The 20098-nt window shown below is 33.2% G+C and overlaps 1 protein-coding gene and 1 long non-coding RNA gene across 2 annotated transcripts in view; one reads left to right on the top strand and one right to left on the bottom strand.

The window, feature by feature from the left end:
* The window catches only part of LOC124354806 (chondroitin sulfate proteoglycan 4), a 74095-nt gene that overhangs the window by 45902 nt on the left and 8095 nt on the right, over positions 1 to 20098 (bottom strand). Inside the window, exons 3-9 of the mRNA XM_046805530.1 lie at positions 19156 to 19298; positions 16652 to 16957; positions 15521 to 15818; positions 14187 to 14333; positions 9624 to 9773; positions 5892 to 6149; positions 3815 to 4012 (exon numbers count right to left, since the gene is read on the bottom strand). Coding sequence (XP_046661486.1) covers positions 3815 to 4012; positions 5892 to 6149; positions 9624 to 9773; positions 14187 to 14333; positions 15521 to 15818; positions 16652 to 16957; positions 19156 to 19298 — 1500 coding nt within the window. The remainder of the gene's footprint in view (positions 1 to 3814; positions 4013 to 5891; positions 6150 to 9623; positions 9774 to 14186; positions 14334 to 15520; positions 15819 to 16651; positions 16958 to 19155; positions 19299 to 20098) is intronic.
* LOC124354807 lies at positions 887 to 4388 on the top strand. Its single transcript, XR_006921714.1, has 2 exons — positions 887 to 968; positions 3803 to 4388. It is a non-coding gene; the product is annotated as an uncharacterized LOC124354807 (long non-coding RNA).

Genomic DNA, 20098 nt, shown 5'->3' on the forward strand with positions numbered 1-20098 from the left:
ATCAACACTAACTATTATAAATTTTACTGAAGAATACAAATTACAATTTCTGCTCGACAATACCAATCAAGACAAATTAGCAGTTGCCAATAATGTGATTTTCTTTAGTGTATTTTGTTCTTTTCAGTAAGTTTGATTTGGTAGTTTTATTTTATGTATGGTTTTATATTATTGGCAACCAAAGCGGACAAATTTCAACTGATCGTTGACTGAGGTATTAGTCTCCTTATTTAATAAATGAACCCTTGATTAGTTTTGTTTTAAATAAATTAGGTTTTTTAATTATTATGCTTCAATCAAATTCATATGATGATCTTCAGATTAAAAATGATGAACAAATTTATTTCACTTTTTAGTTAATACTTTTCTTTGTGTCTTTTATTCAAACATTCTGTGTTACACCAAGTTATACTGTGAACTCAGTTTTGGAACATAATAAAATCATTAACATAAAATTCAAAAATTAATCATCATTGTTTGTAAATTAATTGTATGAATTGGAATACATATAGGACCAAAGATAAAAAGATAAAATTGTAGATGAAGCTAAGCAAAATATGTCGAAAACCTTTTTATTTTTTAACAAAATAATTAAGGCTCTGTACATTCTATTAATTGACAAACCAATTATTCAACCATCAGATGAAATTAGGCCATTTTATTTGCCAAAACAGAAATCTATCTAAAAAGTAACACCAAAAATCAAACATACAGGGAGTTCAACTAAACAATACAAGATCTCAATTCGAACTTAAGAAGTTCATCTACAATGAACCAATAACAAGAAAATGAATGCCAACATTCCCTGGCTTGCCTCCATCATGTTTCTGCCATGACAGTTTCCATTTATTATTGGACTCTGATTACTGGTCAGTGTCATTAGTTGTGGTGAGTAGATGTATTAAAATTTGCGTTCTTTAGTAATTTGTACGATTAGTGTCAGTTTTATTGGGTACATGTTTTAAGAGGTAAATTTGTATGGAATTGATATACAACATGTTTCTAGGTTTATAACCTTTCTTGAAATATGAATATCGGTGTGTTCGACATAAATCTGTTTGTAGAACAAATTATGAACAATCCAGCCATCTTTTAAATCACAATTAATAATATTTCGTATAAAAAAAGTAATATTAATTGTTTGCTAAAATAAATATTCATTTTTGTATAAGCATACAGTGTTATATATCAAAACTGATAACGCGACAGTAAAATATAGAAAATTACTAAGTACAAAATTGACATTTTTTTTTAACTGAAAATAGTAAATTAATTACTTCTGCAGTCAAATAACACCATAGTCCCATTGAAATTGTGCTAAAAATTTATAAGAGTGAATGGTAATAAATAACAAATACATTAATAACATTAAATACATTAATGTGGAGGTTATAGTTGATGACTGATTATTTATATTGGCTATACATTATTTTCTTTCTTATGTTCCATAATAAATTTTATATAAATAACATGAATTATTACAAATATTTAGTAGACGCTATTGAAATCAGATCATGAATCAGATTGAATGTAGGGAGAATTCATTTATTGTTTTTAGTCAATGATAAAAACTCGGTTGAATTTTTTATTTACTTATTTAAATTTTAAGCTATGAATGAAGCATGAAGTTTATATTTCAGCACCGTTCTTTTCACAGCAAACACAAAAACATTTCATTACGAAAGGTAGTGGAATTTAGGAATAAATTTGACATGCTTTCTTTAATAGAATAAACAAATAATTACTAAATGCACTTCTCTTGCCATACAAAACTACTAGCAGTGGTAAGAAATTCTACTAATAAATACTATAATTGTAAAATAAAAAACGATAATAAATTGTCAAGTAAACAATTATTCATAAATATGGGTATATTTTTCTTTGGTGATCTATCTTTGGTAACAAATAACACTAAATCAAAGTTTTGATCTAGTAGTTAGTCCACAGATATATGAAATATAACAAAAAAATGTTTATATGTTATTGAGTATCTATAGACTCCAACCAAATCCACTGAGATCCATATTTCGAGAAAGATTAGTATGCCCTAAAGGTTTGGTGATTGCGACAACGGTAGCCGGTGTGAACTGTTCAACGCTCCCCAAACACTAGTACATCACCAGAACTGTGCAATAGCACTGTTGGCTGTGATCTAGTAGTAGTGGTGACAGTTGTTTGCGATCGTCTCTGCTGCATGCTGCGGTCAGCCAGTTCGTGCTCGCTCGAGTAAACTGCTCCATTTAAACTGGTACACTACTAAATCTCACCAAGACCAATTGACATGATTAGGCTTGCTTAATTCTCGCTCACGTGTGAATCTGACCTTATCACACAGTCGCAGCAACGATGCATGCTGATTAATTTAATCACAAGTTGTAGAGATTTTCAGGATTTGTATATTCACAGCTTATATAAGGTTTGTTCACAGTGTGCGAACTTCACGGCTTAGTTACAGTTTTCACGGTCAGGTGTTGACCCTGTTAATTAGCCATTTGAACCCATTCAAGTAAAAGTGGAAAATTTCAGGATCCAAACTATTTGCCATTCTTATGGCAGCAACTGAAAATTTCTTCTTTGTGGAGGAGAGCCTACACCTGGGAATGTCAATATCACTCGCATGGCGAGTATTGAGATTGTGAAGTTAACCCTTTCTACAAATGTTGGCTAAGTCATCTTTGATGTTTCACAGTATTGTGAAAAATGTCAGAAAAATCCTGTTACATTCATAAAAATGATAGTGTACAATTTCTTTTATGAATATTCTGAAAATCTATAATGACACAAATTCTATTCATTATAACCCTTTAAATAGAAAAGTCTTCGATAGCTGCCATAACTGGGAGATCACAAGAGTGACGGTCCAGCTACCAAAAATTGCTGTTCGTTTAGCGTTACCCAGGGAGCACGTGTAGCAAGCTACGGACGCGAACAACTTCACCCCCCACTTTTTAATAATTGTAATTTTTAATTTATTTATTTATGGATAGCTGCCTTTGTCCCCCATACGATATATATATAATAGAAAAGTTTTATTTTGATCTTATCTACTGATTTGGAAATTGTTAAAGTTTAAATGTATAACTATTGATACCGTCACTAAATCACAAGTGCTATATTACTTTTGTCACATATGAATCTATACACTAAGTAAAAATAGTGTTGCTGTGATGCATGTTGCGTTTTTCCAGAATTTACTGTTCTATTTCTGGAAAACTCATTTTTTAGAAATTTGGAGAACTTAATAATTTGTCCTTAGTAACAAGTTACTTGGACTATATGGTAAAGAGTTTTTAAGTGGATGGAGAGAAATAATTGAAAAGTCATTCAGTTCAAGCTTCCTCCACTAAGTTTCTTTTTTTGTTTTCAATATACAGTAGTGCGCTTAAACATTTCTGATCAACCATTTACTCAAGTTGCACACGTATTATATTTCTATGCCAATAAATAGTTATTCTTTAGGCATCAAAATAATGTTCATAAAATTCCAATAATACAATTACAGAATGTGTTGATATGTAAAGTTCCACAGTTATGGACTAATATAATTTATAGTATTTGTATAAAGTAGTAAAATGAACGTCTTTATAAACAGGTGTGTTGCAGCTTTATCACTGACGTTTGATAAACTTTTTATCTTACTAGATTGGATCAATAAGCACTAATTCCTCTGACACAATAATAAAGTCACATTTATAAATATTTTTGTAACACTAATAAATCTGTGAAAATTAATAATAAGATTAAAAAATAACACTTGGTTAATTTAAAAGGAACTAATTGACAGAAACATGCTACAAACTAGGTGGTGGCTGACCTGGGCCATACGCAGAGCCTTGCTGCTGGGGATGCTCAGTGAGGGAGCATCATTGACTGGAGTGATGTCAACATGCAGTACGAAGCGGTGTTTGCCCTGCAGGTAACCCGGGATGATGAAGCCAGGCCCAGGAGCCAGTTCCAGATCCATCATTATACTATCCTGGACACTCTCTGAGCCATCGTGCAAGTACCGTACCTACCACAGAATACAATATCTAGATATTATTAAATAAATATTAACATCTTGCTCTCTATAGCTGAGTCCAACATTGGTATATTGTTTTAGTTCCATTCTAATGTTGAACTCAGTATTACATTATGAGTTTCATGTATATCAGTATAAGATTCCATCTAATGTATCATGTTACTACATTTTACTCATCTTTTATGTTATTCATTCTCTTTCAACTGTCACCATATTGCGAAAGTAGTGTGAAACATAAAAAAGTTACTAATGAAATGAGTTGTCCTGCTTAAAAAATAGCTGGTCTCTGCTGCATACTTGTTATTGTTTACGTTTTACTCGTGTATATTGTTTTATTACCACAATATAAAAAGTGTTTTAATTATAATATTGTGTATATTATTCAATTTGCCTACTTAGCCATTGTTTGAAATAAATGGAAAAAGCTATCTTGTGTGTGATTTTCTCAATGAAAAAGAGTTTTTGGCCTACTACACAGGAAAATGTCAGGCTAAAAGTTATATAATTTATGTTGTATGTACAAACAAATTCTTATAATACAATTGTTGTGTTACTACATGTCTAATAACATATATCTCACACATAGGATGGTTGCATATGTGTAATATCATAAACAAGGTAAACTAATAAAAAATTTTGTTTTAAATCTTTTTTAAATATTATAAAACACATGTATGCCTAGTTTAGTATAAAAAAACAATCAAACAAATCACAGGTTAATAAGTAAAAACATTAAATACTATAAAAATAATTTTATTTGCATTACCTAGAGAGAAACCACAAGTTCAACACAAAAACCCATATTTAATGCGAAGTAGTAGCAGCTTCCAAACTTGGAAAATAATTTGAGTCTAAAAGGATAAAGAGGGATGAGTGTGATGCAAGATTGAGGTGCAGTATTTTTAAACTAGCGATCAAATGTTTCACATTCTTGGTTCCAGAATCACTTGATTCTAAGATTTTAGAAGTATTTATAATTACTTATTTCTAATAACAATACTTCTGATTATTAAAAACATATTATTTAGATGGATTTGTATAAAAAACTGTCAGTAGAGTTAGTGCTTATAATCAGAGATGTTTTAATCAGGAAACCCCCAACAATCAGATCCATTAAATGCTGTATTAGAATCATTGATAGCTTTATAATGAATGTGCAATATGAACTGTGCATGATCTGCAACGTATTTATACAGAAATAGTGTATGAAATTTATGAAGATTTTTACTGATCAACTCCTGTACAATTGAATGTTTTTTTTGTTTCATTATTACTAACTGTTGACAAGAAAACAATAATTGTTGCCAATTATAGAATGGCTTCAAAGAAAACAAACTTCTACTCTGTATAAGTTCTCATTTACTGTTATATTCAATTTGAAACACTTTATTTAGAAATTAAGCAGATTTTAAATAATGGCTTATTTAAACCAACGAGACAACATTTCTAGTACAGAGTGATATATAAAGGCTGAATTATTATTTTAGATTTGTACAAGTATAAAGTGTGCACACCCTCATGAACACAAATCAACTTTCTAAAATACAGTAGTAACCTACAATTACTATTTTCTCGTAAACAGCTTAAAATTATGACAATATAATTAAAACACATTTTCATCAACTAATGAATTTAAAAAACAATATTTCTAACCATGACATATGATTTTAAATTTTATTGTACCGAAGTTACAGTAAAAATCTCCTTTATTAGTGTTTAAAATGCTTGAAGTCTCAAACACTCATATCATGGTGAGTAAGGACTTACAACAATAACTAATAAATAAAGCAAGAAGACATCTTCCTTCCTCCCTGAACTATTCACTTATACACATACATTTTCCATATACAGAATAACAAAAGAGGCAAACCTTGTCTTTAGCCAGGTCGAGGAGGGTGAAGACCTGATGGTTGGGGCTCTGCCCACCTCGTTCCCAGACCTCGACTGCCAGCCGGCCATGAGTAGGGGAGCCTAGAGTGAGGAACAGCACACCGGAGTCACGTACTCCGAACTTGGCGTAGTCCAGGACCACATTTATGTGCGATGGTGTGAGCAGAGCATTCTCCCCTTCCACCACGGTCAGCGGTGATAGCTCCACTAGCTCTAACTGTGAGGTCTTAGAGAACACCTAGTCAAGGGCCATGCAGTACATGAATAGTGTCATAATAGTGATTTGTAATATGGCATATGAAACAGTCTACATGACTACAATAATTAGTCTAAATGACTGCAATAATTAAGTTGTTAAGAATTAAAAACTACAAAAGCCCAGGTTTTACTTATTAAATTTTGGTTTGGATTTCTTTTAAATAAAAACATTTTCTTCTTTTCAATGGCCCTGGAAATTTCAAGAAGAATTTTAGATTCAATACATTTGTGAATGTATGTGCACATTAGAATAACATAACGTAACACATTGTCCATAATACACTTTAACTTTAATTTTCATCAGTATTCAATTTAATAAATTTTATAATTGTACTTACATACTTTTTAAAATGATTATTTTAAATAAAAATCAGTCAAAATCGTTCAGACCCAAACTTCCCAACATCTGTTCCTTGATATTCTTTAATAGTGTAAAAAGGTAACGTTTTTAAAATTTAATTTTTGTTGGTAACTGGACAAATTTTGATAGGTGTTAAAAACAATGGGTGGATAGAAAAGATTAACCCGGGATCACTCGCGTGTTTTAGACTAACACACCGTTACTCGCGTGTTAGGTTGAATCTAACATTTGGAAATATTGAATAAAAACTCATTTTCCATTAATTTTTTTGTTTTTATTGTACATAATTGCATCTTAAAAACAGTACTTTATACATTATTATGAAACATTTTAAATGGTTTGTTATAAAAAAATATACATATTGATTATATGAGCAGTTTTGAAAAAATGCCCTTGAGTGCCAAAATAAAAAAAAAAACATTGTAATATTCTTAAAATGTACATTTACATAAACGTGTACAGTCTCTGATTATCACAAAGGTGTGTCTTGATCATTTACTCTGCATCTTGAGGGTTTTCTGCAGCTGTGCGCACTGGAAGCATGTCAGCACTGTAGAAGAAATATGCTCTATTTGCATACTGCGTGGTTACAACCACTACATCTGGCCTGTGTATACCTGTTTTTTTCTAATAGGACAGTATACACATCGGGTTTTTTTGTCCGTCTTCTGGAGGTGGTGCTGGTGTTGCAGGTGTTCCCAACAATGCTCTTGATCTTTTGGCGAAGTGAAATTGATAAGTTCGTCAGTGATGACCGTCTTGTAATGTGGGGGATTGCAAGTGCTCTAGCCAAACTCGGTTAAATACTTCCGTTCTGGGCATTAGAATGTTTGTGTTAACTCTCTTCAGAATTATCTGGCTGTTAATGGCTCCAATATTCAACAAAGAACAAAATACAGTGAACGGCCATCTGTTACTAATCCTTGAAACACAATATTCTGTTTTCATTCTGTCAACCACATCTACACCTCCTTTTGTGAGGTTGTAAAATGTGATTAGTTCTGGTTTAAAATTATCACCACTTTCTTCGTCAATCACTCCTTGTTTGTGCATGGTTGATCCGACTAAAACATTTTTATTTCTCTTTGGAATGTATGAGGCTTAGCATACAGTTGTTTGGGCTTTTGGAGAAGGCAAATATAGTACTCTTTACTGGACGTTTCACGTAAATTGGTCGTTGAGTTCTAAAGGCAATTGGCGCCTTATTTTTACGAACAGTTTCCTACTACAGTAAGTCTGTGATTTGCATAGAGGTCATTAGCCAATGGTTATGTCCATGAAATAATTATCCATTGTAACATTTCTTCCGGAGTTGTCAATGGGTTTTATCATACGTTTTACAACACTCACTACATCATTGCCTAAATCAAACTCTCCTGGAGGCTGTTTTCCAGGATAAATCTCGAGGTTGTTTGTAAAAAAAAGTCCTTGCATCAACCAGTGCGTAAATCTTTATCCCGTATTTCGCGGGTTTGTTGGCAATATATTGCCTGAATTGGCACTTGCCCCTAAAACGCCTCCAACATTTCGTCTAGAGTTGTTAATGCACCTAGATTGTAGGTGTCTTGACATTTTTTTTTACAAATGCCTCAAACACGTCCCCGTATTGGTGCTAAGTTATCCTTAGTTGATCGGGCAGGTCTTGTGCTCTTCTTATCAAATCTTATGGCCTGAATGAGTGTTTGGAAACGCTTTTTAGACATCGTAGCCACAAAGAAATCAGGAGCAGTGCCATCATTTGCCCAAAGCTCATCAATATTCAAATGGTTACCTTTCTTGACACCAGCCAAATACAAAATACCAAAAAATGCGTGTAATTCGCAAAAATCTGTTTGAGGGCAGTCTTTTTCTCCTCTTGTGTACTTTTGGCTCATAACTAACAGCTGTTCATTTGTACAACGTAAACTATTTCATCAATTAACGTGTCGGGAAAAAAACAATTTCCACGTGTCATAAATTGTGTTAGAATGACGTGCCATAGCCTTTACTCCAGGTAGTGTTGTAATTATATTTTGCCTAGGTGTTCTTGAACTGGAAGGTTCATGTACATTCCATCCCGTGATTTGGTCTCTTCCTACATAGTACGGTTGTAAGAGTTAGAGACTAATGATAGATTAGGCCTACTTACAGTTGGTGTCGTAAACTCTGGGTTCACATGGACCAGCACTTTCAGTAACTTCATTAGGTTCATTCTCGAAGTCTGACTGCTCTGAGTTGGTGTCCTTGATCATCAATTTCAGTTGTTGCATCCAAATCTGACACGTCATCGTGCAACAAATTCTCCTCTTCTTCTAACCAAACCCAAAATGTGTTCATTGTTCATTTTTAAGTATCTGTTTATAAATGTCACTTAGTTCAAGCAAACAGATTAACTACACCACAATATTAAAATTAAATCAACAAAAAAACTAAAGTTGAACACAAACAAAACACTAACGCGGTTACTCGCGTCGTTAGGTAGCACCTAACAAATGAGACAACATCGTTACTCGCGCTGCGGTAGGTTGGCACTAACAGCGCGCGTATGGCTACCACTCCCCTCCCCACCAGTTACCCCCCACCACACGGAACTTACTCTTTTCGCGCGAAAACATGCTCACAGACACTTTCAAACGAGGAATAGACAAAAAGACGAGAAAAATATAGTAACTTTGACTAGTAATATTGTACTCCATTTACCAATGTTTAGGTTCAACCTAACAGCGCGAGTGATCCCGGGTTAATAGGATTTATAAATAAAAACATTAACATTTTTATTAAATCCCTTTAAATATGGAGCTTACTGTTCATTTCTGTCTTAGAGAACAATGTTTGTGACATGTTAAATTATTTATTGCTATTTTTAACCTACAAAGATCCAAATTTCCTAATAATTAATACACCATTAAGTTGTCTTGCAGCTTGTTGTTGTTGCCAAGCAGCTGTATAACCTATAGTTTAGAAATATTTCATAAAGTGAAAAGATCCTCCTGCCACAGTTATGCATAACAAAAGATTTTAATATTCCTATATAAACTTGTACATAATTCTAGCAAATTGAAGAAAATATTAACAATAACAGAGTTCTACATTTAGCAGAGAGCTGACATTAACCTTGTATGAGGTGGCAAAGTCCTCCTTGAGGCAGTGGGATCGCAGACACTCGCAGCGGAAAGAGTCAACACCTTGCTGGACGCACTTCGCATCAGCTGCACACGGGTTCTGTGTGCACGGGTATGACCACACACACTCGGGCAAAATACCCTGTTCCAAACAACGTTTCTTGGTATTATAAACAAATTGCAAAATTGGAAGGAGTCCGACCTCTTTTTAATGCTTTAGAATATACAGGGTGTTCCAGAACTCTCTACCAATAATTCAGGTATTATTCCTAGACCAAAGACAAACAAAAATATCTTATTAAATCTTTCAAAAACTCAATAATTACCCATTAGCCGCCATTTTGTTTTTTCACTTAACAATTTTTTTTTTTAACGGCTTGTTTTAATATAAGTTGAAATTTGATACATAACTTTATTACGTAAAGGCCTAATTACAGAAAAAATTTCAATTTTTAAAAGCTTTATTTTTTTTAATGACAGTTTCCTAAAATCTTAAAAACAGCATACATGTATGATACAAAAGAGTCACATTTATTAAATTTTAGTTAGACCATTGAATTAAAAATCCAACAAAAACAAGTTTAAGTACAGGTTGATAAATAAAGGAGATAATGCGCTTTTAAAAAATTGAGTACTAAACAATATCCACTGTCATTATGTCACAGCATTGTTTGTGAATCACAAAAATCAGATGTTTTAATTTTAGCTGTTGTAATCAGCTTATTATAACATTAAATTGATGAACTGTGGTCATAATATCTTTACCTATTGCAGCATTTTGCTTTTTTATTGAAACATAGTAAAATAAAAATTTTTATAATCTACAAATTTAATAACTTTATTTAAATAAGGCTGATGGATAATCAATCCTTGTTTTTAATTTTAAAAAGTACAAACTCGAATTTGAGTCTAACTCTACTGACACAGTTCAAGATGTGCAATCAAACTGGCTGTAGGAATATTTAACATTGATTGTTGAATATTGAACTGAAACTGTTCATCCTGCAGCAGAAATTAGTCTTTTAATTCAAAATTATTTTTTACTCTGTTATGACATAAGAACCATCCAACCATCTAAAGATGCTCATGTACAAAATTTATAAGTTTAAATTTTGTTCTATATAAGATTCAGTTGCACTGACTAATGAATACATTTTCAGTGTCCTTATAAAACAGGGCTAAGAAGAAATCTATTATGACTATACAATGTAGATGGGAAATCAAGATAAATATTAAACAACTCAAACAAATACAGTACCAACATAATACACAACAACTTGATGAAGTAAAAATGACACTAGCACAAGCAAATGTATAACTTGATTTAATAAAATAACATAACTGTCATTACAAACATAGCCACAGCTTAACACACTGACTCCAGATGAGGCCTTACAGTGCAGAGGCCAGCAGTGCCCCTGTTCGTTCTCGTTCAGTAGAGGCCAGCAGTAAAGTTATTACTGAAGCATGAACAACCACAGCACAACCAATCATGACAATATCATAGTCCTAATAAATTTGTTCTAAACTTATTATATCAATATAATTTTCAAAAAATACAGTAATGAGTACTTTAGCATTCAAGCAAACTATAATATTTAAGGTGTCAAAATTTATCTCTAATTTTTAATCAAACAACCCAAATTTTACCCAGAACTAGAAAAAAATTAAGAACTAGAAAAAGGGAGTCAGCCATCTTTTCTTATTATTTTAAATCAACAAATACACTCTATGATGAAAATAGTGGTTATTAATTTTAATTATTATATATTAAAAGTACTCATTTATATTGGTTTTGATTAAATTTATACAGTTTTATAATATTTGTGACAAAAATTACGTTAGTAGCTTTAAAATAATATTTCAATAAAAATTTAGATTTTGAATACATTTGTGAACCCTTCCACCTTTACAATGTTTCCAAATTTTGTAAGGAAAATATTGCCAGCGAACCTCATTATTTCAACAAAGGCTGTGAACTTTCTTTCTCTCATCTGCTCCAAGGAACACACATAAGTAAAGTTAAGATTTTAATGTTTACTGTGATCACTTTAACTGAGACTGTTTACTGCGGCTGAGGCTTTACAGCACAGAGAATGAGTTCGTCTGTTCTTTTTCATTCAGTATAGGCCAACAGTAAAGTTGTTAATAAAGCATGAACAGCTGCAGCACCATCAATCATAATCTTAAAAATTTGTTGTACACATATTTATCATTTTCATAAACAAACATTAGACTATATATTTATTTAAAACAAACACTCCAATAATATAGGTTTTTTATTTTGTGAGGCCTTTCATACTCCATGAGAACATCTTCAGACCTACATAACTGAATAAAAGTAATAATCACATAAACAATTTTGTACTAAATAAAAACATATGTCATTAAAAATACAAAAAGATAATGTTCTATGACAGGACAGTATGTTATATGTATATATAAAAAATAAAGTTGATATTTAGTTAGATCAAATAAAGTAACGGTGAATTTTGAAAAGGTCCAGGTTCGTTGTTTACTAGATTATTTTGGTTCTTCTTTATAAAAATTGTTTCATATGTAACGAGAAATTTTTTATTTTGTACTTCTTTTAATAGTTTTGCATTTGAAAAAGAGTGTCCAGTTTGAAGTGCATATTTTGCCATGGCCAATCTTTCTTCTTGTTGGTATTTTAACCCTCTAAGTGGCAAGCGCCGTCTGAGACGTATGATTCACGCCGCCGCGAAGTGGCAAGCGCCGTCACAGCCATCGCTTCACATTTAAGGCCGTTGCTCCGCAACCGTCCATTATATTTAGGCCTAGTTTGAACTATCGTATTCTCCATGAAATTTCCTATACATATCATATAGTATAGTGTGTATTCATGTTACTAATGTTTGCTGGCTTAAATGATTCCGACGGTTTTCGTTTGACCTGGCGGCAGACGAGAGAACAGCTGTCTACTCGTCTCGTTACTGTTTTGTTTGGCAACTTTGCATACTGTTATTGTCAGTATATTATTGTTTATCGCGTTTGTGTTACCGGTAAATGTTTAGGTTATTCGTTCGTCATGGAAAATGTTGGGGTACTTTGGGATTATACCGACTACACCAGTATGAGGAACACAAACAAATAAATTTATAGAAAAAAAAAAAAACATTATATAACGAAAAAGCAACTCTTCAATTTACAAACTTACAATGATTATTAATTGTTAATGGGTTTCCTGTGACGCCCAGAAAGCAGCAATATCAAGGATGAGTGAGTCTAGTGGATTTCCGCCTTCAGCAGCAACTGCCGACCGCAACGCATATTTTAGATGTAGGCAACTAGTCATGATCTTGTAAAAAACGAATGGCCCCCTCTTCGCTCGTGGGTAAATCCCAAATTCTCATTGTGTCACCCATCACTAATCTATTACACACACAGTAAAACATGGAAGTACAACAAAGTGACGCACTCGACAGACACTTCGGCACGAAAAGTACAAGAATGCGGCGCACCAGCTGAACGGGCGGCGAGAATCTGTAGTCACGTTATCTACTAGATCGCTCGACTTTGACCTCTGTCTGAGGATGGGGAGGGGTTTGCGATAAGACAATTCCTGTTTTATATTTACGAAATATACTGTGCTATGGCGAACTAAGCCACTATTATACTATTATAGGCCCTACACTACTGGGAGGAAAAGACAAGCCCCTTCTAGTGACTCGGGAGTAAAAAAACCAGTTTATACATAGATTTAGTTTTTCCCATCTAACTTTTTTGTTCTTGTAAATAGAAAAAGATTTATAAGAAGTAATTTGTTTAGAATAAAATTGTGTATATTCTGTGAATTTGACATTATTTTGTAGCTCCAGTAGTTTCAAAGTGACGGACAGTACAACTTAAAAATTATTTTTTCTAAAAAAAGTTTTTTACACATCTACAATGATATTAATCTGAAAATAATGGTAAGGCACCAAATATTATATTTATTCTTATTGTATAGTTCATAAGGAAAACAAAAATATATAATGTTGCTAGGTTATCACTTAGATAATATTTTCTAAAAATAAGTTTAACGATCACGGCAATTTGCCCAAAAACGGCCTGCCACTGAGACCACAAATGACCGCCACTTATAGGGTTAAACATGCTCTATGTTCCTGTTTCCCAAAGAATTTTGATAAAAATCAAGATAGTGGATAAGTAGATCACATCTTTAGGCCTTTGATTACTATAAGCAACTTATATACTTAAGGATGCTCCTCCAGCCATGAATATAGGAATTCAATGCTCTTTAATGATCAAGTGTTACGTGTTAAGAAATTCCTTACATTTATTGCCAATATACAAGTGCTCATTTCAGAAGTAATCATAGTAAACTGTAATGAAATTAGAAAATAATGTGAAACTATACAGTATAATGCAAAGAGAGTGATTTTTATCAATTGCCTTCCTTCAAGATTATGCTGACATACAAGTTAATAGGAAACATAAAAAAACATTGCTGTAATCACCAAGTGGCGGTTATCAGTGAATAACCGTGTATTCATTTTCTGATCATGCTACACGAATGCGAAAAAAGGAGTACCTGTGTTACTTTAGCGTTGGGGATTCCAAATCGCTTGCCATCAGCAGCCAGGAGTCTCATGCAGCCCTTGAAGCTTGTGTCTGCTGCCTTCAGCCCCTGGCCCAGTGCTCGGGCTCGTTTGTTCAGCTCTACTCCTCCGATGTACACCTACAGTGAACAAACACCATCCTAAATATCACCAGTTACTTCTCAAGGCTCTTAAAAATATATGCTTTGTCAGTTAATTAGTTTTCCAATTGGTTTTAATTTACAATTTTATTAAGAGTATTCCTGTGAAATCAACCTTCCTCTTATAAACCGGCTTGATCTTAAACCATTAACCCTATGCACTCGAAAGCAATATTTATAATTTTTCCTTGGAGCTTGTATGGCCAACTCTACTGGCCGCAACTGTTTTGTCGGAAGCGCAGATTATCTCAATGTTATCTCAACTAGTATGTCCAGCTGTACTGGCCAAGATATAATACGTCCATAGCTTGTAAGGCCAGCACCACTGACCACTAAACATAGCAGTTATTCTTTAATATTCTCTTTGTTTAATAATGAATGGTGATTGCTGAAACCTATCAAGCAGCTTTATTTTAAAGTAATTTTTAAGTAAAGCAGTAAATTGTAAATTAGCCTATAATTCTTCTCTAAATTGTACAAATAAGACAAATGATGCATAGAGGGCATATACAATGAAGTGATAGAAACCTAGAAAATTGTACTAGTATACATGTACTAAATATTTTTGACTACATATACGTAAATATTTTTAAAAGTGTTATTCCATAAAAAAAAATGTAAATACTAAGAAAAATGTAAAAAGTTCATATCTGAGTATAACATACATACAAAGGCCTACTTTATAACATTTTATTTACATATCTTTGTTAACAATATATATAATAAGAGTTAAATTTCCCAAATGTATATTTATCTTTAAAAGATAAATAGATTTCTAATTATAGAAAGATTCATTAAAAATAGATTTTCAATTATTTTTCATTTCTTCTTTAAACATTTTAAATTACTATGCAAATAATGCAGAGGAAATTGAAAAATAATTTCGATCTGGGGGAAATGCAAACAACAAATATGGCCACCGAGCTGTCAACGAAAGTAGCGTTTCTATTTGTACTACTGGCCAAACGAGTTGCGAGGACAAACTATGGTAAAACTAACACGAGCTATCTGTAACCTTGGTGTGGCCAGTACTGCTGGCCTTTCGAGCACACAGGGTTAACAGTCAGTTTTGAAAACCTTAAGATTGTCAAAAGTCCATAAATATTCTATATTTTGTAAAAGTTTACCATAATCAACAAATCATGTTTCAGACAGATCAGACTCACCGTCTCAGAGAGATCAAAGAATCGACTGCCACTAAGTGCCAATCGGAGAGAGTTACTGCGGCCATCTACAGAGATGTCAATGAGTGCCGGGCTGAGTCGTACGTTGATTGTGTGCCATGTGCCGTCGTTCACCACGGCATCGCTGGTCAGTTCCACGGCACCATTTCCTTTGTCCAGGCTCACCCGGACCTGGCCCCCCACTACCTCCACACCCACAAAATCACTGCGGCCTGGTGACAGTCCACTTGAGTACAACAGAACGCCTTGTGCAAAAGATGTCTTTATCTCCATCTCCCACCTGCAGCATTATAACATTGTAAGTAGCCTAAATGGTTTCTGTTAAATTGACTACACTACTGATTAAATACTAAAAACATTATCCAGAAGCATAAAGCAAATACATAATGTGATAGATAACCACATAACTATTAGCTTTTGATTAAAAAAACCACATAAAGATATGACCTCAGTTGTTGATTTCTAGGCTGATAAATAGCTTAAAGATTTAGTGAACAAAGTTTTTGAATAAATACGAAAATATAAAAACCCAGATCATATTAAAATATTATAGACTAACAATATCATTTTTTATAAATAAAAGAAATACCTATTGGGGTTTACTTCTTCATTACTCCTTGACTAATAGGTCTACCCTTGTACAACTTTCTATAGGGTGACTAACCAATACAACACTGGTTATTAGTTTATATTGATTTCTGTATATTATAACATATTCACCACAACAAAGTAAAAACCATAAATGGTTTTCATAATTACAAAGGGGCAAAAAACCAGGTTTTAACATGAGTTTTAATAGGATAAGAAGAACAGGTAGATAAGAAGGCCTGATAAACTCAAATCCTTGATCAGTTAGAAAGCTTGCACTGTTAGTTGCAACTTGAATACAGTAAATTTGTTAGGCATTGTGTTTGCAATCTCTCTACCTGTTGCAGAATAAAAGCGTATTCCAATACCTTTTTTAATGTGTTTTGGATAAAACATTCCTGGATCAATACATTATAAGTCATTTTACCAGTCACAAAAACAATTTAGTTCTTGACTGCAAATGTATTTCTTAGTTTTTAAACCTATAACTGATGTGGATAAAGAAATGTAATCCATTTGACTCACCTGACTCCAGTGCGGTTGATGATATTGGGTAAGGCCATGTAGGCACCTTCTTCTACAAAACTGATATCCTGCTCGACGCTGGCATCAAATTCAGCAGCACAATTCCACGTGATGGATTGTGCATCAGACTTAGCTATGCGTTGTCGTGCACGCTGCAGCACATTAACTCCATTGTACACCACATCTGCCAGACAACCACGTGTCCACTCTCCGTGGCCTAGGAACAACTCGGAGAAGTCACCTTGCCCACCCACATACACGCCGTAGTGGATGTTCAACTCAAAGAACTTCCCAGGAAGTTTCTCTCTGGAAATTAAATTCCATACAGAACATGAATATAAAGCAAAACTGTGGTATTTATATTTTTGGAGTTTAAAAAGATGTAATCAGATCATTCAAGAATGTATACTTACCCTTTTAGGAACAACCAATTATACATATCGTCTGTTCAGCAAAATTTCAAATCCAACCTAAATAATAGTTTTAAAATCGTTAAAGTCTTTGAATTCAGTAATCATTAACCTTCACCATAGTGTAGGGGTAAGGTTGTGGCTATCTAACCAAAAGGTCATATGTTCAATTCTAGGAGAGGCAATAAATATTTGTATTTTCCTTAAAAACGTTTAGTATCCTCAATTAAAATACCATTGGCGTAGAAAGAAACCCTTTCAAAAAAGATTTTACCCGTCAAAGAAAGTAGAAATTCACACCAGTAAAACACACATTCTGGCTGACATCCGATAGCCTGATGTTAGTTTGAGTTTGTTTGTGTCATAGTGTGTATTCAGTTAATTATTGTGTAATGTGTGAGATAAAAAATTAAACAGTTTGCAATGCCAATTTGCTGAGACCCAACAAGTAAATCCTATCTTGTTTTCACTAATGAAAACCAAAATCCAATTAAATATTAAGTTAAATTTGTCTATGTTATACTTTAGTGTGTGCAAAACAGATTCTACTCAAATCAAAAGGAATTACTGTTTGGGCAGCTGTCATTTGTAATGGGGTGCTATCTTACGACATTTCAGACAGTACAATGACTGGCAATAGGTATGAACAGGTTTTAAATGAACAAGTCTTGTCTCTTGTCTCATTTTACGGTTCCCGAAATGGATCAAGCAATCTTCCAACAAGATTGTGCTCCTCCTCATTTCGCAAATCCTGTCAAGTGATTACTAAATGACCGTGGAATTGGTCATAGAAGTGAATTTTGAGATTGGTCACTTCGATCCCCAGATTTAACTGTATGTGATTTCTTTCTATGGGGTTACTTAAAGGAACAAGTTTATACTCGTAGCTTCAACAGTTCGAATAATTGTGGACTATAATTGTAGGTTTTATAATAGCCTAGATTCTAATTTTTGGATTGAAATGCTTTATTTTTCTTAAATTTTGTTTCAACAATTGTAACAGAGCTGAAATTTTCACAGAATATTTTTAAAACCTATTTAATGAATTGTGAAGAGTTTGAAAATATTCGGTACATAAATGAACAATTAATCTAAAATCAAACGTTTAAACCTCTTCGTGGGACACTCGGTATATATATATATATATATATATATATAAAACTGACATATGGTAGCACATATGTCAGTTTCCCCATAAATTGGAATATTTTGTTTCAATAGGTTGGCAAGAATGTTAAGTTGGCAGCAACACAGAGTAAATTCATTGTTGTCTGTTCCAGTGGCTAGTGTAAAGTGAAGTTTTTGCATTTGTTATTTGGCTGTGTGTGTTTATAAAATGTTTACAACCCAACGAGTTTACATCCTTCAGTTATGGTGGAAGCATAATAAAAATACTGCTGTAATAATTGAAGAATTTAGTGATAAATATCCAGGTGCCGCGATACCCACTTGAAAGTATATGCGTAAGTTAAATAAGAAATCTGAAAACATAGAAAGTGTTTTAAATGCCCAAAGTGTGGTCGTCCACAATCAATTTACAACGAAGAAAACCTGCAGACAGTTGCTCAAGCTTTTATAGCCAGTCCCGGTAAATTGACTCGGCATCTACCTAACTAGAAATATCAAGAAGAAACATGTAAAGAATGTTAAAACAATTAAAATTTAAGCCATACCATCCATCTTCAAGCGCTTCACGAGGATGATTCCGATAAGCGATTGGAATTCTGTGAGACACGTTAATTGGCATAACTGTTTGTACTAGTTGGATGTAAATCCTTATAACATAATCCAAGCAGAACTCAATGAGCCTGGTGTTATGGTATGGGGAGGTATTTCAAGTACTGCACTGATTGGTGCTTATTTTCTTCAAGGAAATGTTAACTCAGAAAGTTACTTACGGTTTCTGCAAGAAGTAGTTCCCAAATGATTTCAAATAGTTTCCTCAAATGATGAATTATAGAATTCTAGTAATGCCTTAAATGTTACAAGCAAAAATAACTTCTGATTTAATTAACCAAAAATTAAAAACACACTGTTTTGGTTTGTATAAACAAAAAAGATTATAACTACTCAATATTCATTGAAACCTCTCACCTGGTGACATGGATCTGATCAACTGACAACGTAACATTAGCATCAGTCCGAGACACCACCACCTGATGCCAAGTTAAGTCGTTCAGGCGCAGTCCCTTTGGTGACGCCACTTCAGACTCACCAGCCCCCAAGTTTATATGAACCTAAACAATCAACATTTTGATTAACTACAAAGCAAAATATTATTTTTTGTTTACAATTTCTAGATATATTGTCCAACTTCTTGTTGGAAGCTGCTCAACAATGATGAATTATCAACTTTCACCTTTAGTGTTTTATTATTTAACTTATGTGATTGTTCCCAGCCCTAAGGTGGCTGTAGCAGTTCTTTTTGTCAGACCAAAACTTTATAATCATGTCCAGTCCCTCAGCTCAGACACCCCTGCTATTTTCCAGTTAACATCGGCCAGCCACTGTGACTGCTGTATTTCACAGTTCCAAAACTCATATATTTAAAATACTTGTCTATGTATGGTTGGAAGGTTGTGTAATCTCTCAGCCAAATAAGTAACTAAATGAATATATCACTAATTGGTTATCACTACATTCGGTTCATATTAGAGACTTACTTGACATTTATTTTATTTTATTTTTGTAAATAAAAATACTTTTAAATCTACATTATTTTAAGCAGAAAAATGCATGAAGAAATGTACAACTAAAATTTTGGATCTGATAGAAACTTGACAATATATCAATATTTTCCGCTCACTTGGAGTTACACAAAAGCAGTTTTAGTAACACTAGCTTGAAAATACCTTAAAGTGGATATAATTACAGGACTACTCTAATGATTCAGTTAAAATTCCTATAGTTTTCATTGATCATACGTGTAACTTGCTTGGTAAAAATGCTCATGTCTGCATAGTTTGTCAAGCAATATTTACTATATCACTACTGAATTGTAAAGAAAATTAATCACACCAACTGAAAAAAATTTTGT

This window comes from Homalodisca vitripennis, chromosome 2, assembly GCF_021130785.1.
Source record: "Homalodisca vitripennis isolate AUS2020 chromosome 2, UT_GWSS_2.1, whole genome shotgun sequence".
Lineage (NCBI taxonomy): Eukaryota > Metazoa > Arthropoda > Insecta > Hemiptera > Cicadellidae > Homalodisca > Homalodisca vitripennis.